At 44.9% G+C, this 20,623-nt stretch overlaps 3 protein-coding genes across 5 annotated transcripts; 2 read left to right on the forward strand and 1 right to left on the reverse strand.

The window, feature by feature from the left end:
* The first annotated feature begins 485 nt into the window (after positions 1-485).
* On the forward strand, positions 486-9,428 carry LOC120427456 (serine/arginine repetitive matrix protein 2-like). Of its 3 annotated transcripts, none has more exons than XM_039592324.2 (7): positions 486-655; positions 728-815; positions 871-963; positions 1,029-1,298; positions 2,944-8,727; positions 9,056-9,120; positions 9,182-9,428. In XM_039592324.2, the coding sequence occupies exons 2-5, from the start codon at positions 758-760 to the stop codon at positions 8,703-8,705; spliced, it is 6,183 nt and encodes a 2,060-aa protein (XP_039448258.1). In that variant the 5' UTR covers positions 486-655; positions 728-757; the 3' UTR covers positions 8,706-8,727; positions 9,056-9,120; positions 9,182-9,428. The 3 variants fall into 3 exon arrangements, with proteins under 3 accessions (XP_039448258.1, XP_039448257.1, XP_039448259.1); XM_039592323.2 differs by having other exon boundaries at positions 9,056-9,116; XM_039592325.2 differs by lacking the exons at positions 486-655; positions 728-815; positions 871-963; positions 1,029-1,298 and adding an exon at positions 2,131-2,341 and having other exon boundaries at positions 9,056-9,116.
* On the reverse strand, positions 9,422-11,371 carry LOC120427457 (uncharacterized). Its single transcript, XM_039592326.2, has 3 exons — positions 10,401-11,371; positions 10,023-10,343; positions 9,422-9,950 (listed from the first exon to the last, which is right to left on the reverse strand). Exons 1-3 carry the CDS (start codon positions 11,038-11,040, stop codon positions 9,496-9,498), a joined length of 1,416 nt encoding a protein of 471 aa, XP_039448260.1. The 5' UTR covers positions 11,041-11,371; the 3' UTR covers positions 9,422-9,495.
* A 1,689-nt stretch (positions 11,372-13,060) lies between these two features.
* Positions 13,061-14,657, forward strand: LOC120427453 (uncharacterized). Its single transcript, XM_039592321.2, has 3 exons — positions 13,061-13,401; positions 13,466-13,732; positions 13,792-14,657. The coding sequence occupies exons 1-3, from the start codon at positions 13,158-13,160 to the stop codon at positions 14,598-14,600; spliced, it is 1,320 nt and encodes a 439-aa protein (XP_039448255.1). The 5' UTR covers positions 13,061-13,157; the 3' UTR covers positions 14,601-14,657.
* Positions 14,658-20,623: the final 5,966 nt, after the last annotated feature.

The following is a 20,623-nucleotide window of genomic DNA, read 5'->3' on the forward strand; positions in this document are numbered from 1 at the left end:
AGTAACCAAAAGTACCGTGCGCCTCCATTTATACAGTTAAAAAACTGAAAATGACAAAAAATCGAAAATTCCTAGGTGAAATATTTTCTAGGTCACAGATATCGAAAAGGGACCCCCTTAGCTACCTTTCCACGAAAAAACATTTTAGGTACATTCAATTTCAATAATAATTGCCTTCCGCCATGGCGTGGGACGCGTTCTTGCCTTTGCTCCCGAAATTACTGCTTGACCGCGAAACCGATAATACAGTCCAATTATCCGAAGGAAGAGAGCTTTATGACGTTTCGCGTACGCACACTAGCGCACCATTTGATTTCGCTGGCTGACAAAATTTAACCTCACTTTTTTTTCGTGTACGTGTACGCACGTAGATTACTCTATTGATAGATCGGTAGAAGTCAATACAGATTTTTTTCTAGCCGGTTTGGCCACACTGCAGCAAAGTCTTTTTTTTTTCTTTTTGACGTTTATGCTAACTCTTGCGTGTTTGTTTCAATTTTTCTCCGATGATGCTCGTTTTTGGTGATAAGCGAAGAAAAGTTTGATTTAGTGGATTTAAAACAGGATTTTCCGGCAAAACACCTGCTGATCACACAATCTGTAAGGTTTGCTACACAAATGGCACAAAACTAAGAGAAGGAGTGGCCGGATCTAGGTATTTTTGTGCGATTCTTTAAAGGGCGCAGTTTTGCGCAGAATGTGTTGATGATTGTTTACTCTTTCGCAGTGATTTCGGATCTATTGGAAACAAAACAAGATGACGAAACTTTACGCTTCTAGCTCTGGAGCAGCAAACTCGCGAGATGTTTCCTGCGGTAAGTTGTTGGATATTATTACAAATTACCTTTTGACTTGTTTACTTTTATACAGTGCCAGCCCAACAGGAAGTGGTTATTGAGCAGTACGATCGACTCTTGCGAGATATCCGCAGCCAGCTGGATAAATTTCCTGTTGGAGAAACTGGTAAGTTGGTTTAACGACTTATACGCTCGAAATCAGATTGTTATGAATCATCATCTTGTCTGCAGTTCTCGTAGGAAACTGTCCTCCGGATATAAGTGAGGAAGAAGTTCGCAACTTTTTCCACGGATTCGCCACCGCCGTTTGCCTGGAAAAAGTGTCCGCCAAGACGCTGACCACTACGCTTTACATTGCCAAGTTTGACTCGGCCGAATCGGCATCCCGGTCCAAGGTTCTCCACACGCTGAGCCTCAAGGAGAAGAAAATTCTGCTGCTGCAGCTCGATGACCGCCAGCTGTTTGGGAAGAATCACGTCGTGGAGTTGAATGGATTTCAAGGTGAGTTGCATTTTGCAAACATCTTTCTATCTACCTTTTTTGAATAACTCAAACAAGTTGAGCTGGGACACATATTTAAAATCGCTGTTTCTGCAGTATTTATTTGCAAAAAAATAACAAAATTTGAGACTTTTGCTTGCTGTTAGAACTAACGATTTCATTTTCCTCAGTTGTCTGTATATCAAAGTAACAAAATATGGCACATTTTACAAATAGTTAAGCAAGTCGACTCTATCCACTTTTTGAGAATGTTTTAAAGTATGTTATGAATTTTCAGTATATTTTTTGTTTTGAGGATTCAAGGTTGGAATTAGCTAAGATTATTATGGGACCATCCATAAACCACGTGGACACTTTTTTGGGAATCTTTTACCCCCCCCCCCCCCCCTTCGTGGACAATTGTCCATACAAAAAAAACTTTTTTGTATGGATCGTGGACAATCGCCATACCCCCCCCCCCCCCAAAAGTGTCCACGTGGTTTATGGATGGTCCCTATTTAAATTCTACGCATAAAATTACCATTCTGCCGCTACCCAAGTTTGAGTAATCATTTACGCTTGTTTAGGTTTCCAATCTGCGAGCTTGTATAAAAGTGGGAGGCTTGCATGCAAGTGGGAGGCGAGACGCCTCGAAACTGACACTTAGGTTTTACACCGTGACGTCATTTGACAGCTCGTGTACACTGTTTACATGGTCTTCGTCGATTGTCGACGAATTTCCCCGAACAAAATCGACGACCGCATCGAATTGTGCTAAGTCCATGTAAACAGTGCACTCCTTTCTAACCTCCAAATCGAGTCGGCGTAAAACCTACTTGTGATTGTCAAATGTTTTCTCTGCGCTGAGTTTTGTCCGATTTTGTGGATTTTGCTGATGTCGTCTGTGATCTTTGAAAATTTAAAAGGATACATTATCCATGTTGAGTGAAATTGTGCAGACAGTTTTAGCTTTTTTTGTGTAAAGATACTGCTTTAATTGTAATTTAAAATAGCTTTACTGAATGCTTGAACGGCATTTTATGTAATCCAGTCAGAATGGAAAGGTAATCAAAAATTGCTTGTATTCTAGGTTTTATATTTGTATTTCTGATTGATGCCACTTTACTCGATTCTTGAACCGGTTTTCTAGTACGGAATTTTAACATAAAGCAATTATTAAAAACGAGCTCTTCCCGGCAAACTTCGTCCTGCCCTTTCTTGGTTTTCTGACGTTTTTAGCTTTTTTGCTTATTCAGCCTCCTGTGATCAAAATTTGATTTTACGTCACTTTCTCCATACAATTTGCCGATACTCCGGAATCGGTTCCAGAGTGGCCAAAGTGTCAATTAGTTAGCGTAAGAACCTTCCTTGGGCTAACACGAACCTAACGCAACAAAGAGCACCTCGATCCGACGCTCCGTATTGAACTGATTCGCGTTCGAACAAAACCATTGAATTTTGTTATATATATGATGATAAAAACGTGAAAGTTTTTAAAAAAACAAGCAACATTCAAAAGAATGTTCCATTGAATTATATTTTTTATCAAAGCAATCACTGCCAAATTGCAAGTTTGACACATCCAGGAATATTTTTTTTTTCCAGCAGATCTATTATTTACTGTTCGCAAATATGAAATTGATTTTAATTTCATTTATCTTTGCAGATCATCCGGAGGAGGTCATCTATGACCACATGTCCGCGTTTGGGCAGGTGAATTTCATCCTGAAAACGAAAAGCGTAGCATACGTCGTGTACGAGGAGCCATCTTCGGTGGATTCGAGCTCCCGTTGCGAATACCTGGACCAGTATCCGGTGACGATCCGGTCGGTGCTGGACACCTCAAGCGGATCGGTAGCGAGCGCTTCGGCATCGGGAATCGAGTCCTGCATTCTGGACCAGCTCGACCAGCACGACAGCTTGCTGGTGGAGGAAGACGAGGGACAAATTAACAACTTTATGCAACTGCTGGACATGGACAACCTGGACGAGTACATGGAGATGAACGAGCGGGAGAAGTCGGTTGTGATCGACAAGCCGTTGCTCGATGTGGGCAACGAGGAAATAATCGCAAATGATGACTGCGTCGAAGAGGAGGACTCCGCGAATGGAGCCGATGTGGCGGCGATTGAAAAGCAGGCTTTTCAGCGGAAACAATCTGTTGAGGAAGGATGCGTTCTGGTCGATGATCAATCGGCGCAATGGTTGAAACTCGACGGCAATCTTCTGCGCTTGATCGACCTGCCACAGCTACGGGTACGGGTTCAGAAAGCGGCCCCCATTCGAAAGAAGAAAGACAACTGGACTCCCAGTAAAAAACCGAAACATAAGGAATTAGGTGATTCGAAATCCGACCGCAACCGCTCGGACGAAGGAGCTAAAATACCCAAGAAGAATAAACCCAGGAAGGAGCACAGTGACGGCGCTAAGAAAGAAAAGTCGGAGAAGCCTAAGAGCGGCGACGATGGCCCTAAACTCGGAAAGCACCGCGAGAGTTCTCCCGCTAAGAAATCAAGCAAAGATAATGCGAAGAAGGAGGAGCGTGCTCAAACCAGTGACGTCGTGGTCAACGTAGAAGTTGAACCTGAAAAGCTCAAGAGTAGCAAAGAATCTCCTCCCAAAAAGTCCAGCAAAGAACAACCGAAAAAGGAACGAACAAAATCAAGTCAAAGTATCGATGTGGTGGTGAAAACCGAACCTGCCCAGCCTGACGGAGAAACGCCATCTAAAGCTGCGAAAGAGCCAACGACTCCAGCGAAGGACGAAACCGTCGCATTCAACAAACAACCAGTGTTGGGACAGCGAAAGCCGGTGGTAATTTTAAGACGGCTCACCGCAAAGCAGCTTGAAGAGCTGTCGACTGTACGGCGACCGAGTGCCAGTGTTGTTCCTACGAGTGATGCTACTAGGGTGGAACGAGACCGTAAACACGACAAGAGCAGTGAGGAGAAGCGTCGTCGGGAGAAGGAGAAGCGAAAGCGATCCAAACAGTCCGGTGACAGTGGCGACGCAAAGCGGCGGAAAAATGACAATGGTTCGAAGGAGTCGGAGAAGAAGCCCGAGCCGGTGGTGGTGGACGTGAAAAAGGCAGAACCAGTCGTGGAAGAAGAGGTGGTTCCCGTGGAAATCACCCCCATGGAGGTTGAGACGCCGGTTGTCGATGGGGAAAGTGCTGCTAAAGAAATCGTCCCCAAACCTGACTTGTCTGGCACGCTACTTTCGGACGACGAAGAGCAACGGCTTGTTATTGATCTGCCGGCGGAGGCAAAACTCGAAGTCGAGAAACCACCAGAGCCGGTCGTTCAACCGGAGCCAATCAAGCCGCCACCGAAGCAAAACCGAGTGGTCGTCAAACTGGATACGCAAAGCGCAGCGATTTTGCACGACAAAGTGCACGACTCTTATTTGCTCCATCTGGACGTCCTTTCGCGGGTGTTGATCAAGTTGAACAAAATCAGCATCGCCGGATACAGACTTCCAAAGCCACCGGCCAAGGTAGACAGGCCGAAGAAAACTACCGAGCAGTCATCCCGAAAGTCACCGGTCGAGGTGGCAGCGAAGAAACGCGAGGAGAAATCACATGCGGAAAAGCTTCGCAAGACCGACCTGGACAAAATCGACAACAAGTTCCTACCGGCTGGTTCCAAGCTTAAATCCCAAGCAAGGGCAAAATCCAAGCACGAGAGTAGCCACAAGAAGCAGCACCACCACGTTCCGGTGCCGGAGTTGCCGGCCGAGTTGAAAAAGTCCCATCTAAACACGAGCTTCAAAATTCCCAAAAAGAATGCTCACTCGTCAAAGCATCCGGCAGCACATTCGACGGCCAAGCACAACCGCAGTGAGCTGGATTGCTTGCATCAAGAGGACGCGGAACGCGAGCGGCAGCGGAAACGCTTTCAAAAAGAACCGAAGCGTCCCGAAGATCGACACCGGAGCAAGAAACCAGCGGCGGCACCAGTCGGGGAACAACAGCGCTCGAATACTCCGGACTTTTTCGATCCAACATGGGATGACGACGGAGGCGGGGGAGGAGATGCGTCGCCGCTACCGGAACCGGAAATTCAGACGAAGAAACCGTTCGTTCCCGGCGGCAACGAGAAGGACAAAAAAACACCAAGCTTTCGTGACATTTGGAATTTACCACCGGAGAAGCCTAAAGTCTGGGAGAAAGATCCTTGGGCAAACAACATGGGAACCATCGATTCGGGAGAGATGTGGGGTGCGGCAGAAAGGGCCCAACAGGCGGTGCCGGTTCTTCCGTTGTTTGCGCAAGAATCAACCGGCAACCAGCGGAGCAACACCATCGACGTTGGTGATCGTTGGTCTCCGGAACCTGGCCGACTTGGTCGACGATCTCCGAATGTTCGACATTTTTCGGACACCATCGATGCTGGCGAATGTTGGTCTTCGGGAGGTGCTCCACCGAATCGGCCCAACTCCTCAACGGAACGGCGACGCCCAAAGCCATCGGACAAAGCGACTATTGGCGACGGTGAGTCTTGGTCGCCGGAAGCGGACACTAGCAAGAAAATTACGGCGCTCAACCTGGACCAACGGCGGCGGCCACCTTCCAGGCAAGAAGAGATGCCACGCAAGCAGCCACCACCTCGTAGGCAAGAATCGTCAGCGCCGAGGGGAGGAATTGACACGATTGCATCCGGAGATTTGTGGGACACGGAACCGGCTGGCTTCGGGGGCAAACCGATGCTCCCTGGACCGATTTGGGAAAGTGAGGTCAAGCTTGAGCGGTCAAAGGAGAACGTTGTTCCCGATTTTCCGTCAGATCCGTTGATTCGAGGAGCTTCTCACGATTGGAGTGAAAATTCAAGGTCGAATGATCGGTTCCGTGGCGATGATCGAGGAAGGCGGCGCAGTCGGGATCGATCTCCGGCAGATCGAAAACGCCGAAGAAGTCCCTGTTGGTCGCCCGCCCGGGGAGGACACTCACAAGATCGCAGACCGTGGGATAGAGACCAAAGTCCTGGGCGGCGACCTTCGCTTGACCAGCGTAATCGAGCTAGGAATGGTCGGTTTGACCACAGTCTCGATAGATCTCCACCACGGCGAGATTCGCTAAATCGAAGTCCTGCTCGTCGACCTTCAATTGATCAGCGCGGGGGCGGTCCATTTGATCGAAGTCTCGATAGGTCTCCTCCACGGCGGGATTCGCCCGACAGAAGGCGTTGGCCGAGAGGAGATTCACCTAGATGGGGAATGTCACCCGATAGGCGGCGTAGTCGATCACGGAGTCCCGAAAGAAAGCCGACACGGGCTTGGAGTCCTTTCGGCAGTGGAGTTGGTGGCGGAATAAAACGCCGTAGTCGGAGTAGATCCCCACTGCGTCGAATGTTTGGTCGGGGCAGCAGCAGGTCTCCGGATCAACCTCCTCGCCAAAGCCCGGTGCGTCGGGGAGCAGCTCGGTTCAGAAGTAGGTCTAGATCGCGTGACAGGCACGACGAGGACCAGTATCGGAAGCGGTCAAGATCGCCTCCCCCTGCACGGCATCGGCAACAGTACCCGAGGGAAACGAGCCGCGAGCGTAGCCGGGAAGAATCGTGGGGAAGATCGGGACGATCTGGTGGACGAGATGCTCGTAACGTGTTTGGTTCGCCACCACGTGAGCTTTGGAATGGTCCGAAGGAAGAGGAGCGGCATAGGCCTGCATCAACAGATCGCAGCGAGCCGGACAGACGACAGGACGATGATGAAACACCGTACAGTCCTTCGAATTTCTTGGACGGAGATGAGGACAGCAGTAGCAACTTGCTTCTAGAGACTATACCACTTCAGCTGCCGTTGAAGACATCACCTCGAAAGCAACTAGGAGTGGCTCAGCGACCACAGTCTGCGACTGAAGAGCCGCCGACTGGCGAAGAATCGGTCGTTCAACCATCATTCAGGATAAAACAAGAACAACTTCTAATGTCACAGGAATCTACAACGATGGAAGAGGAACCAGCTGCTTCCCCAACAGCTGAAGCTCCAGTCAACGTCAAGCTGGAAAATCGTTCGGCAGAGCCTGTCCAACCGGCTGTTGCTGAGCAGCAGAGGCCATCCAGTTCTGCCAATGTCGTTGATCCGGAAGCCCAGGAAGAAATCGCGCCGGAACGGTTGAGCGCTCTTGGACATTTGAAGCAACGTGCCGAGCGGCTCAAGAAGCTCGAAGAGATGAAACTGGCCAGGCAAAAGCTGATGGCCCAGATCAAGCTGCAAAAGGAGACGGATAAAATCCCTCAAGTGGAGGAACAACCACAGCAACCGGTGCAACCGGAACCACAGATTCCAAAGATGCCGAAAGTGGAACCTCCATCCGAGGAGGTTGTGACGCCTAGCGTCACCGACATCAAGCAGGAGCCTCATCAGGTCGATCCATCCGCGGCATCGCTGCTGCTCGAAACCGCCGTCAGCATTCTGAGCAGTTTTGGCCACCTGTTGCCGTCGATGGCTGCCGGTCCAAGTTCAGCTGCTGCAGCTCCTCTTCCACCACTTCCAACGACGCCCTCGTTGCCACCGCCGCTACCCGCGGAAACGCCGAAACCTCCCCTACCGGATGAACCACCACCGCTACCTCCTGCTACTGCGATTGTTCCTCTGCCGGTATGGGAACCTCCAGGTTTCGCTCCGATGCCAAACCTTGGCGTTCCGCCGCCGTTCAACATGCAGCCACCGCCTGCCGTGGCCTTCGAGGAAGTCGAGCAGCAACCGTTCCAGGACTTTTCGATGGGACAGGAACATATGAACGGTGGCTTCCAGGAAAATAGTTTCAACGACTGGCAATCGCAAGGTCCAACCTTCAACTCCGGAGGTGGGTACGACGATCAACCGCAAAATTTCGACAATTTCGACGATGAACAAAGCTGGGAACGCCGTCAACCGCAAGATGTTCAGCCCTTCAACGACGGCCCCGACAGTTGGCAACAGCAGCCAAACTATTTCAACAATCCGCAGAACCAACAGCAAGGAGAAAGTCTTATGCTTCTCCCGCCGGAAGAGATCCACGTGCAGCGACGCGGTCCGCCACGTCAGTTTGACGGTGGATTCGGCGGCAACCAGGGTAATCGTGACCCGCGGCAGCGCTTCCAGGGGAACAACCGAGGCCACAACAACAACGCTTTTCGTGATCCTCGACGGAACAGGGGCGGAAGTATCTACGCCGGAGGTGGGGGCGGTGGATTTCAGCAGCAGCAGCAACAAGGCCAACAGTGGAACCGGAATAACAACAAAAATTTTAACCGTGGCGGAGGCCAGTTTGGAAATCACAATAGGAACCGCAACAACTCGTGGAAGCAGGGTAATCAGCGACGGGGAGGAGGATTCAAGAACTTTTTCCCGCAACAGCAGCAGCAGCAACAGCAACAACAGGGTGACGAGTTTCTCATCGATGGCGCAGGAGGGGACGTTTCGAACTGGGATGACTTTATGCAGTGAGAGGGCGCTTTGTGGGTTAGAGGTGAGTCTTTATTTATTTATTTATTTTAATAACGTTTATGTTTGGTTTTCGTGTTCCTCAAGTCCTTCGAATGGCATACTTTGATGCTCTTTCTTTCTTCTTTCCTCGATATCATTTGTAGACTCGATGATATGTACCTTGGATTGTATTTCTCTCAAAAATGCCCTTTTTTGTATTTTTGTTGTTTCTCTCATGGCTTGCATCGATATTTTTAATTGCGAAACGGAGATGCTAGGTACTCTTCCAAGATATTTACCTAATTTCCCTTTGATGTTGCCACTCAGAGAGTTGACTGTATTTTTAGCTTAACAGTTATTTTGCCTTCCAGATACTGAGACTATTCATGAACAACTAGTAACCTTTAATGCAACGTTTCAAACGTTATAGCTGTAAGTATGTTTGTTTGAAATAGTGCTTCTAAAATGTAGTAATTGTAATTTTTCTCTTTTTGCAGAAGTCACAGCGCGCAGTATGTATAATGGTTTGAACTGTACATAGAGAGAAAACTAACGCGCATTGTACCATAGTTAAATAAAATTTCTGGCACAGTATAATAAATGTAATTAAGATAAAACATTTGAAATGAAAGTAGAAAAACGCGGAGAGCGCTAGCGAACACAAAACTTACTCATTTGGATTAGAATTCACCTGTACTGAATGTGTAAAAATAATAAAATTATTTGGCGTTGCAAAACATGTTCTTTATTTGCTTTTTATTTATTTTGCTCACATTTCCCGAACAGTGGACGTTCACTTACACACTAGCATTTATCGAAACTTCTTCGGCTTGCCGGCCGCAGCGGTCAGCTTTTGCGCCAACACCTTCTTTTTCCACTCGGCACCGCCTCCCTTTTTGTGGTGCTTTTGCTTTTTACCTCCCTGCTTCTTGGCAACCGCTCCGTGGAAGTCTCCGCTCTTGTCTTGCGGCGATTTGGCCGCCTTTTGCGCAACCCGCTTTGCCCCACCGGCTGCGGGGCCAAGCGGATGCCGCTTGTCGACCAGGTTCCCCTTTTTGTTCTTGCGCTTGTGCTGCAGGTTGGGATCGACCTTGGAAATGCGCAGCGGCCGTCCGTTCAGCTGCTGCTGGTTGAGCTTGAGCGCCTTGGCAATGGAAACGCCCTTTTTGAAGCACACGTAACCGATGCCCTTGTCGGAGATTTGGCGCACGTACTCGATATCGCCCACCTGGCCGAAGAAATCGTACAGTTCGTTGTCGGTGGTTTCTGAGGGAAAAGAGGCAAGAAAAGAGGACATTTACACTCGTGGCCATCGACCCGCACAAATCACAATCTTACTTCGGCTGATGTTTCCCACAAAAACGGTGGACGCGATGTGACCCAGATGCTTCTGAGTTTGCAGCGAAACCCGGATGCGGTTCTCTTCCACCATTTGACCGTTCATGGCGCATGCCGCTATCGATTCCTCCTTGGTCGTGAACCGAACGTAGCAAATGAGGGATTTGGCCTCTTTGCGGTCCTTTTTCTTGAACAGCGACACACCATCCGACGTGCGGAACCGGATGGTCAGAATTCGGCCATATGGCATAAATAGTTTCTTGATTGCACCCTTCTTGATCGCCGTCGGAAGATTTCCAACAAATATCGAATACTCAGGACCTGCAAAAAAAAAACAATAATTAGTGAAACTACTTCAGAATTTCCGTGAGTTCCTACCCTGAATTCGCGTCGATTTCTTCGCTACTTCCTTTGTCGAATCTGACTTCTTGTCCCCATCCTCGTCATCCGACGAATCTTTGTCCGCGCTCGAATGTTGACTCAGCACCGACTGGTTAACCGTGTCCATCGCGGTCGATTCGTCTGCCTCTTCGTCAACCTCGGACTCGCTCTCGGAAGTAACCACATCGTTGTCGACGGCAATCGCCTTTGGCTTCGTTTCCCTCTGCTTTAACTGCTGTTTGTCTTTCTTGCCTGACTTTTTCGGTTCTGGAACATCCGCCGGTGCGTCTCCACCATTCTTCGCCCGTTTGTCCTTGTTCTTCTTCTTTTTCTTGTGTTTGGCACCGTCGTCAGTTTGTCCGTTTCCGACAGGCTGTTGCTCAGCGACCGGAACCGGCTTGCCCTTGTTCTTATTTTTCTTGGGTTTCGTGATCGCAAGCTCACCGTTCTCCACGGCCTCCGTTACCTGGTTCAGTAAGGTCGCGGCCGATAGTTTGTCCTTCTTCTTTTTCTTGATTTTCTTGGACTTTTCCGACAAGCCCACGTTTTCTTTCGGAACGGTTTCTACGGTGGTGGGTTCCAGCGCCGAATCGGCGCCGTTGGAGTCCACCTTCGATTTCTTCATTTTTTTACCCATTGCTGGTAACTGTGCCGTAAAAACCCGTAGGTAAAATGTGAACGAAATTGCCAAGTCTTGCTTGAATATTATTCACCTGATGTGGTGACCGCCGGTTCAAGGCTGTATATCATAGGTACTCGCGATCTTCCTTTGCATTAGTGTGAGTGCATGGCTCCGTGCCACTAAAACCAAAACAATAACAAACGAACAATGGACCGTGCCAGGAAAACCAAAACATAAACAATGTCAGTGTCAGTGGAGTGAGAGAGTCAGAGATAACGATTTTGACAACCGCACTACTACACACTCAATCGCGAGTACCTTAGGTAGAAAGCCATGCCGCCGGTTTACTTTTGCAGAATGTCAACAAGCAACAAGCACGTGCGTTTGACAGTTTGATTAGTGATGCCTGCAGCAAAGGCCTGTTTAAATCTGCAGCATACTCTAAAATTGTCTGCATGGCAAATTCGAACAACTCTGCAGCTTCATGACAGCTAAATTTCAAAGTTTATGAGTTTAATATATAAGCTAAATTTCAAAGTTTATAAGCAATTGCTTTGAGCATGCAACGTTACATAACTGTAAAGTTTATTAGAAAAGAATCTTAAAGTTCAATGCCAATTGGGTACTAAAGCCATATGTCAATGTTTATGTTCAACGGTAAAAAACACGATTAAAAACCATTTCTGATCACTTTTTTTTTCATTTTAACGATTTTAACGCAAAAAAAATTATTGACAAGACAACATTTTTTCGATGGATCAACTATGGTCCCCTTGGAACGAGCTGTCAAGTAGGACCTTTTCTGTCAAGAAGGGTCGTGAAGTTATTTTTTTTTAAATTGAATAAAAAATCCATTTTAAATCCATTGCGATTGTTCAAGGGGTCATTGTACTCAGAAAAATAAGCTTTAATTCGTTGTGAACAATAATATTACAAATTTAGGCTTAATTTTAGGACCCAATTTTAACGTCGATGATCTCGTCGATGATCGCTTTTTAATATGATTTTGTTCAATTAATTAATGGGATACAAAATAAAAAGTGTCAAACGATTCGATCAACCATATGCACTGTGTGTGTGTGTGTGTGTGTGTGTGTGTGTGTGTGTGTGTGTGTGTGTCCAATCCAATACCCGCTAACCGGTAGCGATATTATGGGAAAGTATAATTTGTATCAGTCTTTGTATATGCCGAATGCTGATACAACTTATCTCAGTCCCGGGTATTAGGTGGTGATAGCCCTCGCGCTGCTTCCAACGACCCGTTTCAGAATGACAGAGCTCCTTGCGGTCCAATTCCGAGGTCGCTGGGCATTGTTCGGCCCCGCCTAAACATAGAAGCAAGCATCTGAAGGAAACTCGATCTATATTCCAATCCAATCCCCTCAGGCAAATCAGGGATCAGCGCGTATTTAATATGAGAAGATAGCATGTTTCAACACTACGGATCAATTCACTGCTAGAGTGTAAACCTTCTGATGGCTGACTGCTTAGCGTCCCAGACCACCAATCCAAAGGTGTGAGTTCGAATCCCACCTGATTCTTTTTTCGTTTTTGTTCATATTCAAAGTTCAAATTCCTGATTCCAAATTTCAAATGTACCGACCGGGATTTGATCCCTGAACCTTCTGCTTGTGAGGCAGAAGCCGTAACCATTAAGCCACGGAGCCGGTTCTTCGATCAACCATATGCACTGTAACTGAAAATCGCACTTTGCTGAGTTCGTTTTCGCACTTTTTCATACGATTTTTTCAGTTCGACTGCGATTACACAAAAAAGTGTAATCGCAGTTGAACTGAAAAAATCGTATGAAAAAGTGCGAAAACGAACTCAGCAAAGTGCGATTTTCAGTTACAGTGTGCTAATCGACCCCATATGGGCTGCAAGGCTGCAAGCCATGAATCGACCCCTGATTTCTGATTCACAAATTGATTTGGCAACACTGTAAAATCTACGTGCAGCGAGGGCCGCTCCCAAATTACGAAATGTTTCATGTTGTTTGCGGCGAATCTGACGCTCCCACCGTTTTATATCAACCTTGGCTGTTTATTTGTTTCGAAATCCTTTGAAGAACTTCAAAATAAAAAGACGCGACGTAAAATTGGTCCCACAAAACAATCCCCACGAACGCCACGATGGACGCCGTTTCCTCGAGCACCTCTAGCCTGCAGCAGAATCGGCGTAAATGTGCTGCCGCCGTGCGTCGTCAAAAGGTGCTGAACCGGATCCGCAAGGTAAACATCAAAAATAAGGGAGCGAAAAGTTTCTACTATTTTACGTATGAAACGGCCACCGACGGGAAGCGGAACCAGCCGGCAGCGGCGACGTACTTTTTCAACGGTGAACCTTGCGAGGGGGACGAACAGTTTTTGAGGCAGAGTAAGTAAGAAGTTTAATGTATTTTTTTAAAAAGGATTTTATCTATTTTTTTGTTGGTTTTTAGTGAAAAGGAGCGTCTTTGTAAGCAACATTGCTCCCGGAATAAAAAAGTCCGAAATAAAGCAATTATTTGATCGGTACGGCAAGATTGGGGCAATCCAGCTAAAGACCCGCTCCGGAGAGACGATAGTTGGCAGGCAGCATATTTCCCCGTACTCTCCGGTAGTGGCCATTGTCAAATTTAGCAAAAAAGAGGAAGCGGTGAAGGCGTGTGAGGCGTCCCAAGATGGCAAATTCCCGGCGCGGTTGGTCGAGCAGACACTTCAGTATGGTAAGGTTCCTTATGGTGGAATTAATAATGGTGAAGTTTAAACTATATTCTCTTCACAGATAAAGAAAACTGTATCCGGGTTGACAACGTTGAACCGAAGGTCACAAAAGCCGAGCTGTGGGAGCACTTTAAAGCGTTTGGAGTTATTCTGAACATCTTGCTCGAGACAAACGATGGTTCGCTCATCCTAACGGACAAGGAGTACGAAAAGCAAAGCTATATCTGCTGCTACGTACGGTTCAGTCGCCGTAGTGAGGCCAAGGCCGTCAAAGAAATGAATGGAACTCTGTACCGAAATCGCAAAATGCGTATAGAATTGGCCTACCAGAAGCACTGCGATCCCAACAAAATGAGCAACAACGTGCTGCGAATGTTTTTCCAAAACGTAGGCGACGTAATTGCCCTGGACCAAATACCACACCAGCACATGGGATACGTCTGCTACAAAAGCCCACTTCCGGTGGAGACGATGAAACGGCTCAATTCGCGAGTTTATCGCAACAAACGCATCACTTTTGAAAAATTAGACATTGGAAATCTAGTCAAGGGCCAAAAGCAGAACAAATCCGGCACCGGTGGTGGCCTAGACGAAAACGATCCAACCGGAAACATGGCCAGCAGCGGCGGCGTCAGCGCGGACAACAACACATCCACCGCATCGGCAACAACAACGGCGAAAAAGGCCAAGATGAAGACAATTCAGAAAAAGGTCGGTGGCAATGCAGGTGGTGGCGGAAGTGGACCTTCGGTAGGTGCCGGAACAGGTCCGACCATGAAAAAGAAAATGCCCCGAAAGAATGCGGCGGCGGGTGCGAAGGCAAAGGCCGTCGAGAAGATGATGAAGGCATCGAGGGAGGAGTTTGCGTAAACAATGAGCTGTAGTGTTAAGTTATTTTTGGCAGAATACAAGTATTTTCTCAAAACAGTGGAACTGTTTGTTTTTAACGCTGACTATCTTGAGTAGTTACTGGGATGCTACAAAAATGACTTTTTGGTGGGCATTCAGGGGATTGTTCCAGCGGGTGTAAAACCGTAAAACTGTATAATTTGCTTGTACAGGGCTCCAAAGGATCTAGCATAAATTGCTAAAACACTTGAAGTATTTGATTTTTTTTTTTTAATATTTTATATTTATTAATTTCTCAGTGACGCGCAATTTGTCGGCCAAGATCGAAGAATGCAAAATTCCGCTGCCCCCTAACTGGATAACGAAGAAATCCTGGCCAGTTTCCACTTTTGTGGGCGGAGTCTGTTAAATTCTAAATTTTCCGGTTTGGAGGAAGATAAATTTTACCTTCCGGCAAGGTTTCTTAGAAATTTGCCGGCCAAGATCGGAGAACACAAGATTCCGTTTCCCCCAAACAAGATAACGAAATATTGTGAGTCGGTGGGCACTTTTTCCAATCTGGGGAAAGCAGAACTGTACCTTCCAGCTAGAGGGTGACGAGCGGGAATTCCCGGGAAAAAATTCCCGGGAAATCGACCATTTTTGTCCCTCTCGATTCCCGGGAAATTCGGTCGAGACTCCCGGGAAATTTTAAGCTTATAAATATCGAAGCAAAATTTTATAAACTAATCAGAAAAAGATTTGAAAAATTCAAAATTGTTTAGAATATTGAATGTTCAACGTTCGATGTTCAAGTTCGAATAAACAAATGTTGATAAAAATAAAAATTATGAAAAAGGCAGTTTATTCTGCGTTTGGGAAAATTTGCCCAAACTTGATTCTTCAATCTTTTTATTTAGTTTAATTTCTATATCAACATAAATGTGTCAAACAATCAAGTGCAAATCGTCATTCTTATGTTAAATTGTCTGATCTTTACGATAAAAATATTTTCAAATTTTTTAAATCTGACCTAACATTTGAAAATGGCAAAAAATGCCTTTATAGCGGAATTGGATTAAATGGTCCATAGATGATTTTTGCGGTACAAATGAGTGAGAGAAGCCAAAAGTAACCTTAACAAATATTTATCAGTTACGTTTTATGTTATGTTTTATTTTCAAATATATTTTTTTATTATTTCTAAAAGGGAAAAGCTTTTTCAAGTTAAGTTCAATTTCCATATATTCTCTCGAGCATAGTAATCCTCATAATCTAGTTTTTTTTGTGAACATTTGGGTTTTCCTGATAACTGTAAATATTTCTTCTTCAATACAAAATTTCTGATACTAGGAAATTATAGCTATATTAGTTGTTTTTATTTACAAAAATCTAATAACAAGTTTGCAACTTTTGAAAAATCACTCATTGCGAATTAAGAATCGTAAATATTTTAAACTACAATTTTGACTCTTAAAAAGCTCAGGAAACGATTTTGTATTTGCAGATTGAGAAAAAAATCAAACGGTTTTATTTAGTTCCTCAAATTAATAAGGCTTTTTTCCATAGGATTAGTATGAATTAATTGTAAATGAATTCATTGAACAGAAACAAATTTATTACTTTTCATTTTAAATGTTTGGCACTATTGACACAGTCAAAAGCACTCCCGGGTCCCGGGAATTCCCGGGAAATGGCGAAACTCAACTCTCGATTCCCGGGAAATTGAAAATCTCGAGAATCGTCACCCTCTACTTCCAGCAATGATAGATTAGAATCTACATAATACCTTGGCCACCAGCTCTAAATTTGCACTAAGTCCCGATTTGACAGCGGGCAAAAATCTCGAAATTATTCTAACTTCTAATTATTCTAGCTTCAAAGTCCAAAAGTTACACCAGGTTATTAGAGTTTAAACAACGACTGTCCTATCCCTCGACCGTGCAGGTAGAAAAGTTGAACGACGAGAACTATGTTATGTGGAAGTTCAAGATGGAACTTCTGCTCTTCAAGGAAGGCCTGACCGCAACGGTGACGGAGGACAAACCGACCGCTCCGGATACAGCCTGGCTCAAAAAGGACGGAGATGCCAAGGTGGCGATCGGGCTGGCCGTGGAGAACGATCAACTCGTCCACATTTGTCGGAAGACGACGTTGAAGGAGATGTGGGACGCGTTGGAGGAAATCCACGGGGAGTCGAAAGTGAACCTGTACACGAGCCACCTTCGACATAATTCCTCGGGCGGCCCAGGTCAACTCGAAGTTACCCCAGGCACCCCCAGTGCAGGACACATTGGGGGTAGAAAGCGGATAGATATTTCAGTGAATACAATAATTATGACAATATAGTTTCATATAATCCTTATTCCTTGATCTTACCTTTTGACACTATCAAACCTAGCAATATTACTATTGCATCTTACCATTCCCTTTTGATAGTGTCAACTTTAAACCTTCATCCATTGTGCAATTAACACATAATTTCCGCTATGTTCTTCATGCGAAATCGTCGTTTACTTTCTTCGCCTTATTATCACTGAACCACGGCGCGATATTGTTCTCACATTTTTTTGAGCTTCAACGACCGATTGTTATTCACGCACTTATAAAAATACTTGTTCTGTTTCGCGGCTTTGTGAAAAATACACGTGTGTTGGCTGATACAATGACTTTTTCGGTCATCATATGCTCGCAAGGTACATGAAAGAGAAAAAGAGAAAAAAATGGGATAAGTACAATGTAAAATAAAATCGAACATTGAATAACAGACTAACACAGAAAGAAAGAATAAAGAAAACTTATTTTGCAACTAGACAGAACTACCAACTTGCAACGAGAAGTTTACAAGAAAACAACTGAAGTTGTGAAATATGGGACAGGACAAACAAACTAGAATAGTTAATATATATAATAAAACAGATGGAACGTACCTTTAATCATATTAATAACAGTTATGCCCAAATTTCTTACCAATTTTTTTCAGCAGTTACATTTCTACAATAATGTATTGCGATTCCAAGATTGAAGAATAGAGTAGTTAAAGTTTGTGAGGTAAGGGACAAGTTATAGCAATAGCAAAATAAATGGATGGATAGATTTTACTAAATTTTATCTTAAAATAATAGGAAAAATCTAGCTTGTTTTGAAAATAGCCAATGCACCAATTGCAAACATACAGCATTTCACGTTCACACCGTATGGAGTAAGTGTGATAAACTATATGTCCACATTCGGCGCATCACCTTTTTCAAAATACAGGAAATGATAGAAGGAAGGCTCCATTATGTAGAGCGGAAGGCTTCTGCAACACTAAGAACTCAGATCAGACATCCTCTGAAATAAGAGAGAAAGACAAATATTAAAATTGTGGTATTATCACTAAATCCTATCATCCTTTCACCCCCCAAGACATGGTCTATCCTTCGTGCCTTCGTGTCTTGGGTGATGGCGAATTCTACCTAGAGTTCACAACAGGACCTCCCTCGACTCCAGTTTACAACATGACAGCGACGAGAACATAGCCGAATGGGAGTTGACAGTATCAAATGCATGCTTTAGAGGAGAAAAGCAACTCGCGACAAAATTTTGAGGCTAGGAATTTTGACAGGTATGATTTTCATAAAGTATTCGCCTCCTTTTCTCTCCCACAGAAAACCTGGGAACGAGGTAGCTGTCAAACTAGGCCAAAATGTTAAAGTCACTCACAAAATGAACTCTGAGTGATTTGAGTTCATTTCTGACGTCACGATTTTCTCCTCTATACCCTTTGCTTTGCTGGATACTTACTAATAGCAAAGGGCGAGAGTCCTGCGACTCTCAGCAATCATGAATACTGCCCATTTGCCACGATTTAAAATATGTTCGATTCAAAATATTCTATCGGTGAAATAACGTTTTTCAGAAAAATGAGTTTTTTCAATACGCCTGGTACTAAATAAAAATTAAAAAAATGATTAAAAAATATTTTTTTTAACGTTTATGCTTATCAATGGTAAAATAAATGTAAAACACGCTTTGAGTGTTCGTGCCAGGCATGCACACCTTCTTTTCCGGTTACGCATTTTAACTCGGCCGGGGGTGGTACATTACGTAGGGTTTGATGTAAGTATAAGCGCCTAATCATTTATAGTGTGCCTATCAATTTTCATTAAAGCAAATTAGTTTGAATTCTAAAACTAATTGTTATTTTACTGTGTACTGTTTTCTCCTGAAATATTCCAAATGCTCGAACCTCACTTGTTAGAAAACAATAGACAGTAAAGGAGAATATATTTTATAAAGAAGCAGTAGTAAGAGAATCATAATTGTGTGTTAAAAAATAAAAATAATAAGCTTGATGTAGTAGATGTAGAAATAGGCAATAGTTAATAAATAGAGATAACAAAAAAGCTTAGATTATTGTTATGATGGGCAAGATAAAAAATTATTCAAATAAATAAATAAAGAAGTAAATCAACAAAGAATAGGCAAATGATAATTAGACTTGGTATCACTAGTACATTAGGGGAAGGTTTATTTTAAAGAAAACACACAGTTTGTTAAAGCAGCATTATTTGGAAAAAAAGAGTGACAAGCATTGAGAGATACGAGAATCAAGAGTTAATAAAATCAAAACCAAATGGTAAACAGAAGAATCAGTGAAGAAGTACGAATCAGTAGAGCAAAATAAAAACAGGAGATAGATGGTAGCTGGAAATGGAAAGGAGAGAAACCCCGTTCTGCGACGTTCAGGTACATCCACAGCAGTTGACTCAACATACTGCGAATCAAAACAATACCGTCTACAATCACAAATAACTTCCCTTTCCCACATTGTCGCGCCCCTTTCTTCTAGCCGTCTCGACTATGACCCTCGCTGGTCAAAGGTTTACGATCCGTTTAAACAGGCCACCAGCTAGGTCATCATGAAAACCAAGCCAACGTGGAGGTAAGAAAATAGGACACTTGCAAGGAACCAGAGCTATACTGTCCTGATAAAGAATGATCTAACAGGACTACGGACGTAGTCAGTGACGCTCCTTCCAGGATGTTCCTCGCCTAAGCGTCAACTGAAGAGGTATTATCAGTATCATTCGCCCTTGGCCTGCATTTTCTGACATTGAGCATCTTGTCCAGAAATTGCGAAGTAGGCGGGAAGTCCACGAGTCCAACTTGGAGTTTCTTTCGCCGAGATTGAGCACTGCCGTGCCATGCTGGGAAGCCGTACGAAAGGGTTGGGCGGAAGATCAATTTATACAGCAGGATCTTGTTTCTGCTGCTGAGTCGCGATCGTCGGCTGACGAGAGGGTGGGGCGTTCTCCTCACCAGTGTGTTGATGTCCCGCTTGAAAGTCGTCCACGTTGAGCCACGGTGAACTCCCGGGAAGTAGACCGCGATGATGTGGACCGGTTGGGCTGCGTTTAGTATCTCGATCACGACTGTCTCGATAGCTGAAGTGTTGATGTCAAGAATCTTGAAGTGGATGTCTTTCCTGATGACAATCAAAACACCACCGCCATGCTCGTCGTCCTGATTTTCTCGGTCAGCTCGGACGCAAACTCGAGTTTCTTCGGCAGGACCGACCTGCCGTTCCAGTTAACAGTTTTAAATTGGTTGAGATTAGCCATGGTAAATATACTTGACCATCAACTCTGCAGCTTTGAGCGACATCCACTCAAGCGGGCGAACATGTCCCGGGCGAGAGCCAGGAAATCGGAGATGGAGAAAAGACCTTCACCTTCAGCGGCGACATCTGGTCCAAGCTCAAGCGTGACATATTTTTTGCTGCTTAAGTGACTTGTTTTGACACATTTTGGATCTGCTGATGTGAAAGTTTTCGCTGAAAATTAAGTGCTGCGCGCATTTTTCGTTCGTAGACTAAACGATGAGCAGCCAAACCCCCTTTTTTATTTTCCACGTGACGAAACAATGCGTCAGAAGTGGGTGGAATTTAGTGAATCAGAAGAGCAACCGAATAGAAGTTCCATGATTGTGTATGAATATTCAATATTATTTGGCGGGTGCCATTCCTAGTTATTCATGATTAGTCGCTAACATTTCAAAAAGCGTCATAAACATAGGTTTTG

The sequence above is a fragment of the Culex pipiens genome, chromosome 1 (genome assembly GCF_016801865.2).
Source record: "Culex pipiens pallens isolate TS chromosome 1, TS_CPP_V2, whole genome shotgun sequence".
Classification (NCBI taxonomy): domain Eukaryota; kingdom Metazoa; phylum Arthropoda; class Insecta; order Diptera; family Culicidae; genus Culex; species Culex pipiens.

Coding starts and splice junctions, on each gene's coding strand:
- LOC120427456 (XM_039592324.2), top strand. CDS start 758: ATGACGAAACTTTACGCTTCTAGCTCTGGAGCAGCAAACTCGCGAGAT. Junction 816..870: donor CTCGCGAGATGTTTCCTGCG/GTAAGTTGTTGG, acceptor ACTTTTATACAG/TGCCAGCCCAACAGGAAGTG. Junction 1,299..2,943: donor GGAGTTGAATGGATTTCAAG/GTGAGTTGCATT, acceptor TTATCTTTGCAG/ATCATCCGGAGGAGGTCATC.
- LOC120427457 (XM_039592326.2), bottom strand. CDS start 11,040: ATGGGTAAAAAAATGAAGAAATCGAAGGTGGACTCCAACGGCGCCGAT. Junction 10,344..10,400: donor GAAATCGACGCGAATTCAGG/GTAGGAACTCAC, acceptor TTTTTTTTGCAG/GTCCTGAGTATTCGATATTT. Junction 9,951..10,022: donor TGTGGGAAACATCAGCCGAA/GTAAGATTGTGA, acceptor CTTTTCCCTCAG/AAACCACCGACAACGAACTG.
- LOC120427453 (XM_039592321.2), top strand. CDS start 13,158: ATGGACGCCGTTTCCTCGAGCACCTCTAGCCTGCAGCAGAATCGGCGT. Junction 13,402..13,465: donor CGAACAGTTTTTGAGGCAGA/GTAAGTAAGAAG, acceptor GTTGGTTTTTAG/TGAAAAGGAGCGTCTTTGTA. Junction 13,733..13,791: donor CGAGCAGACACTTCAGTATG/GTAAGGTTCCTT, acceptor TTCTCTTCACAG/ATAAAGAAAACTGTATCCGG.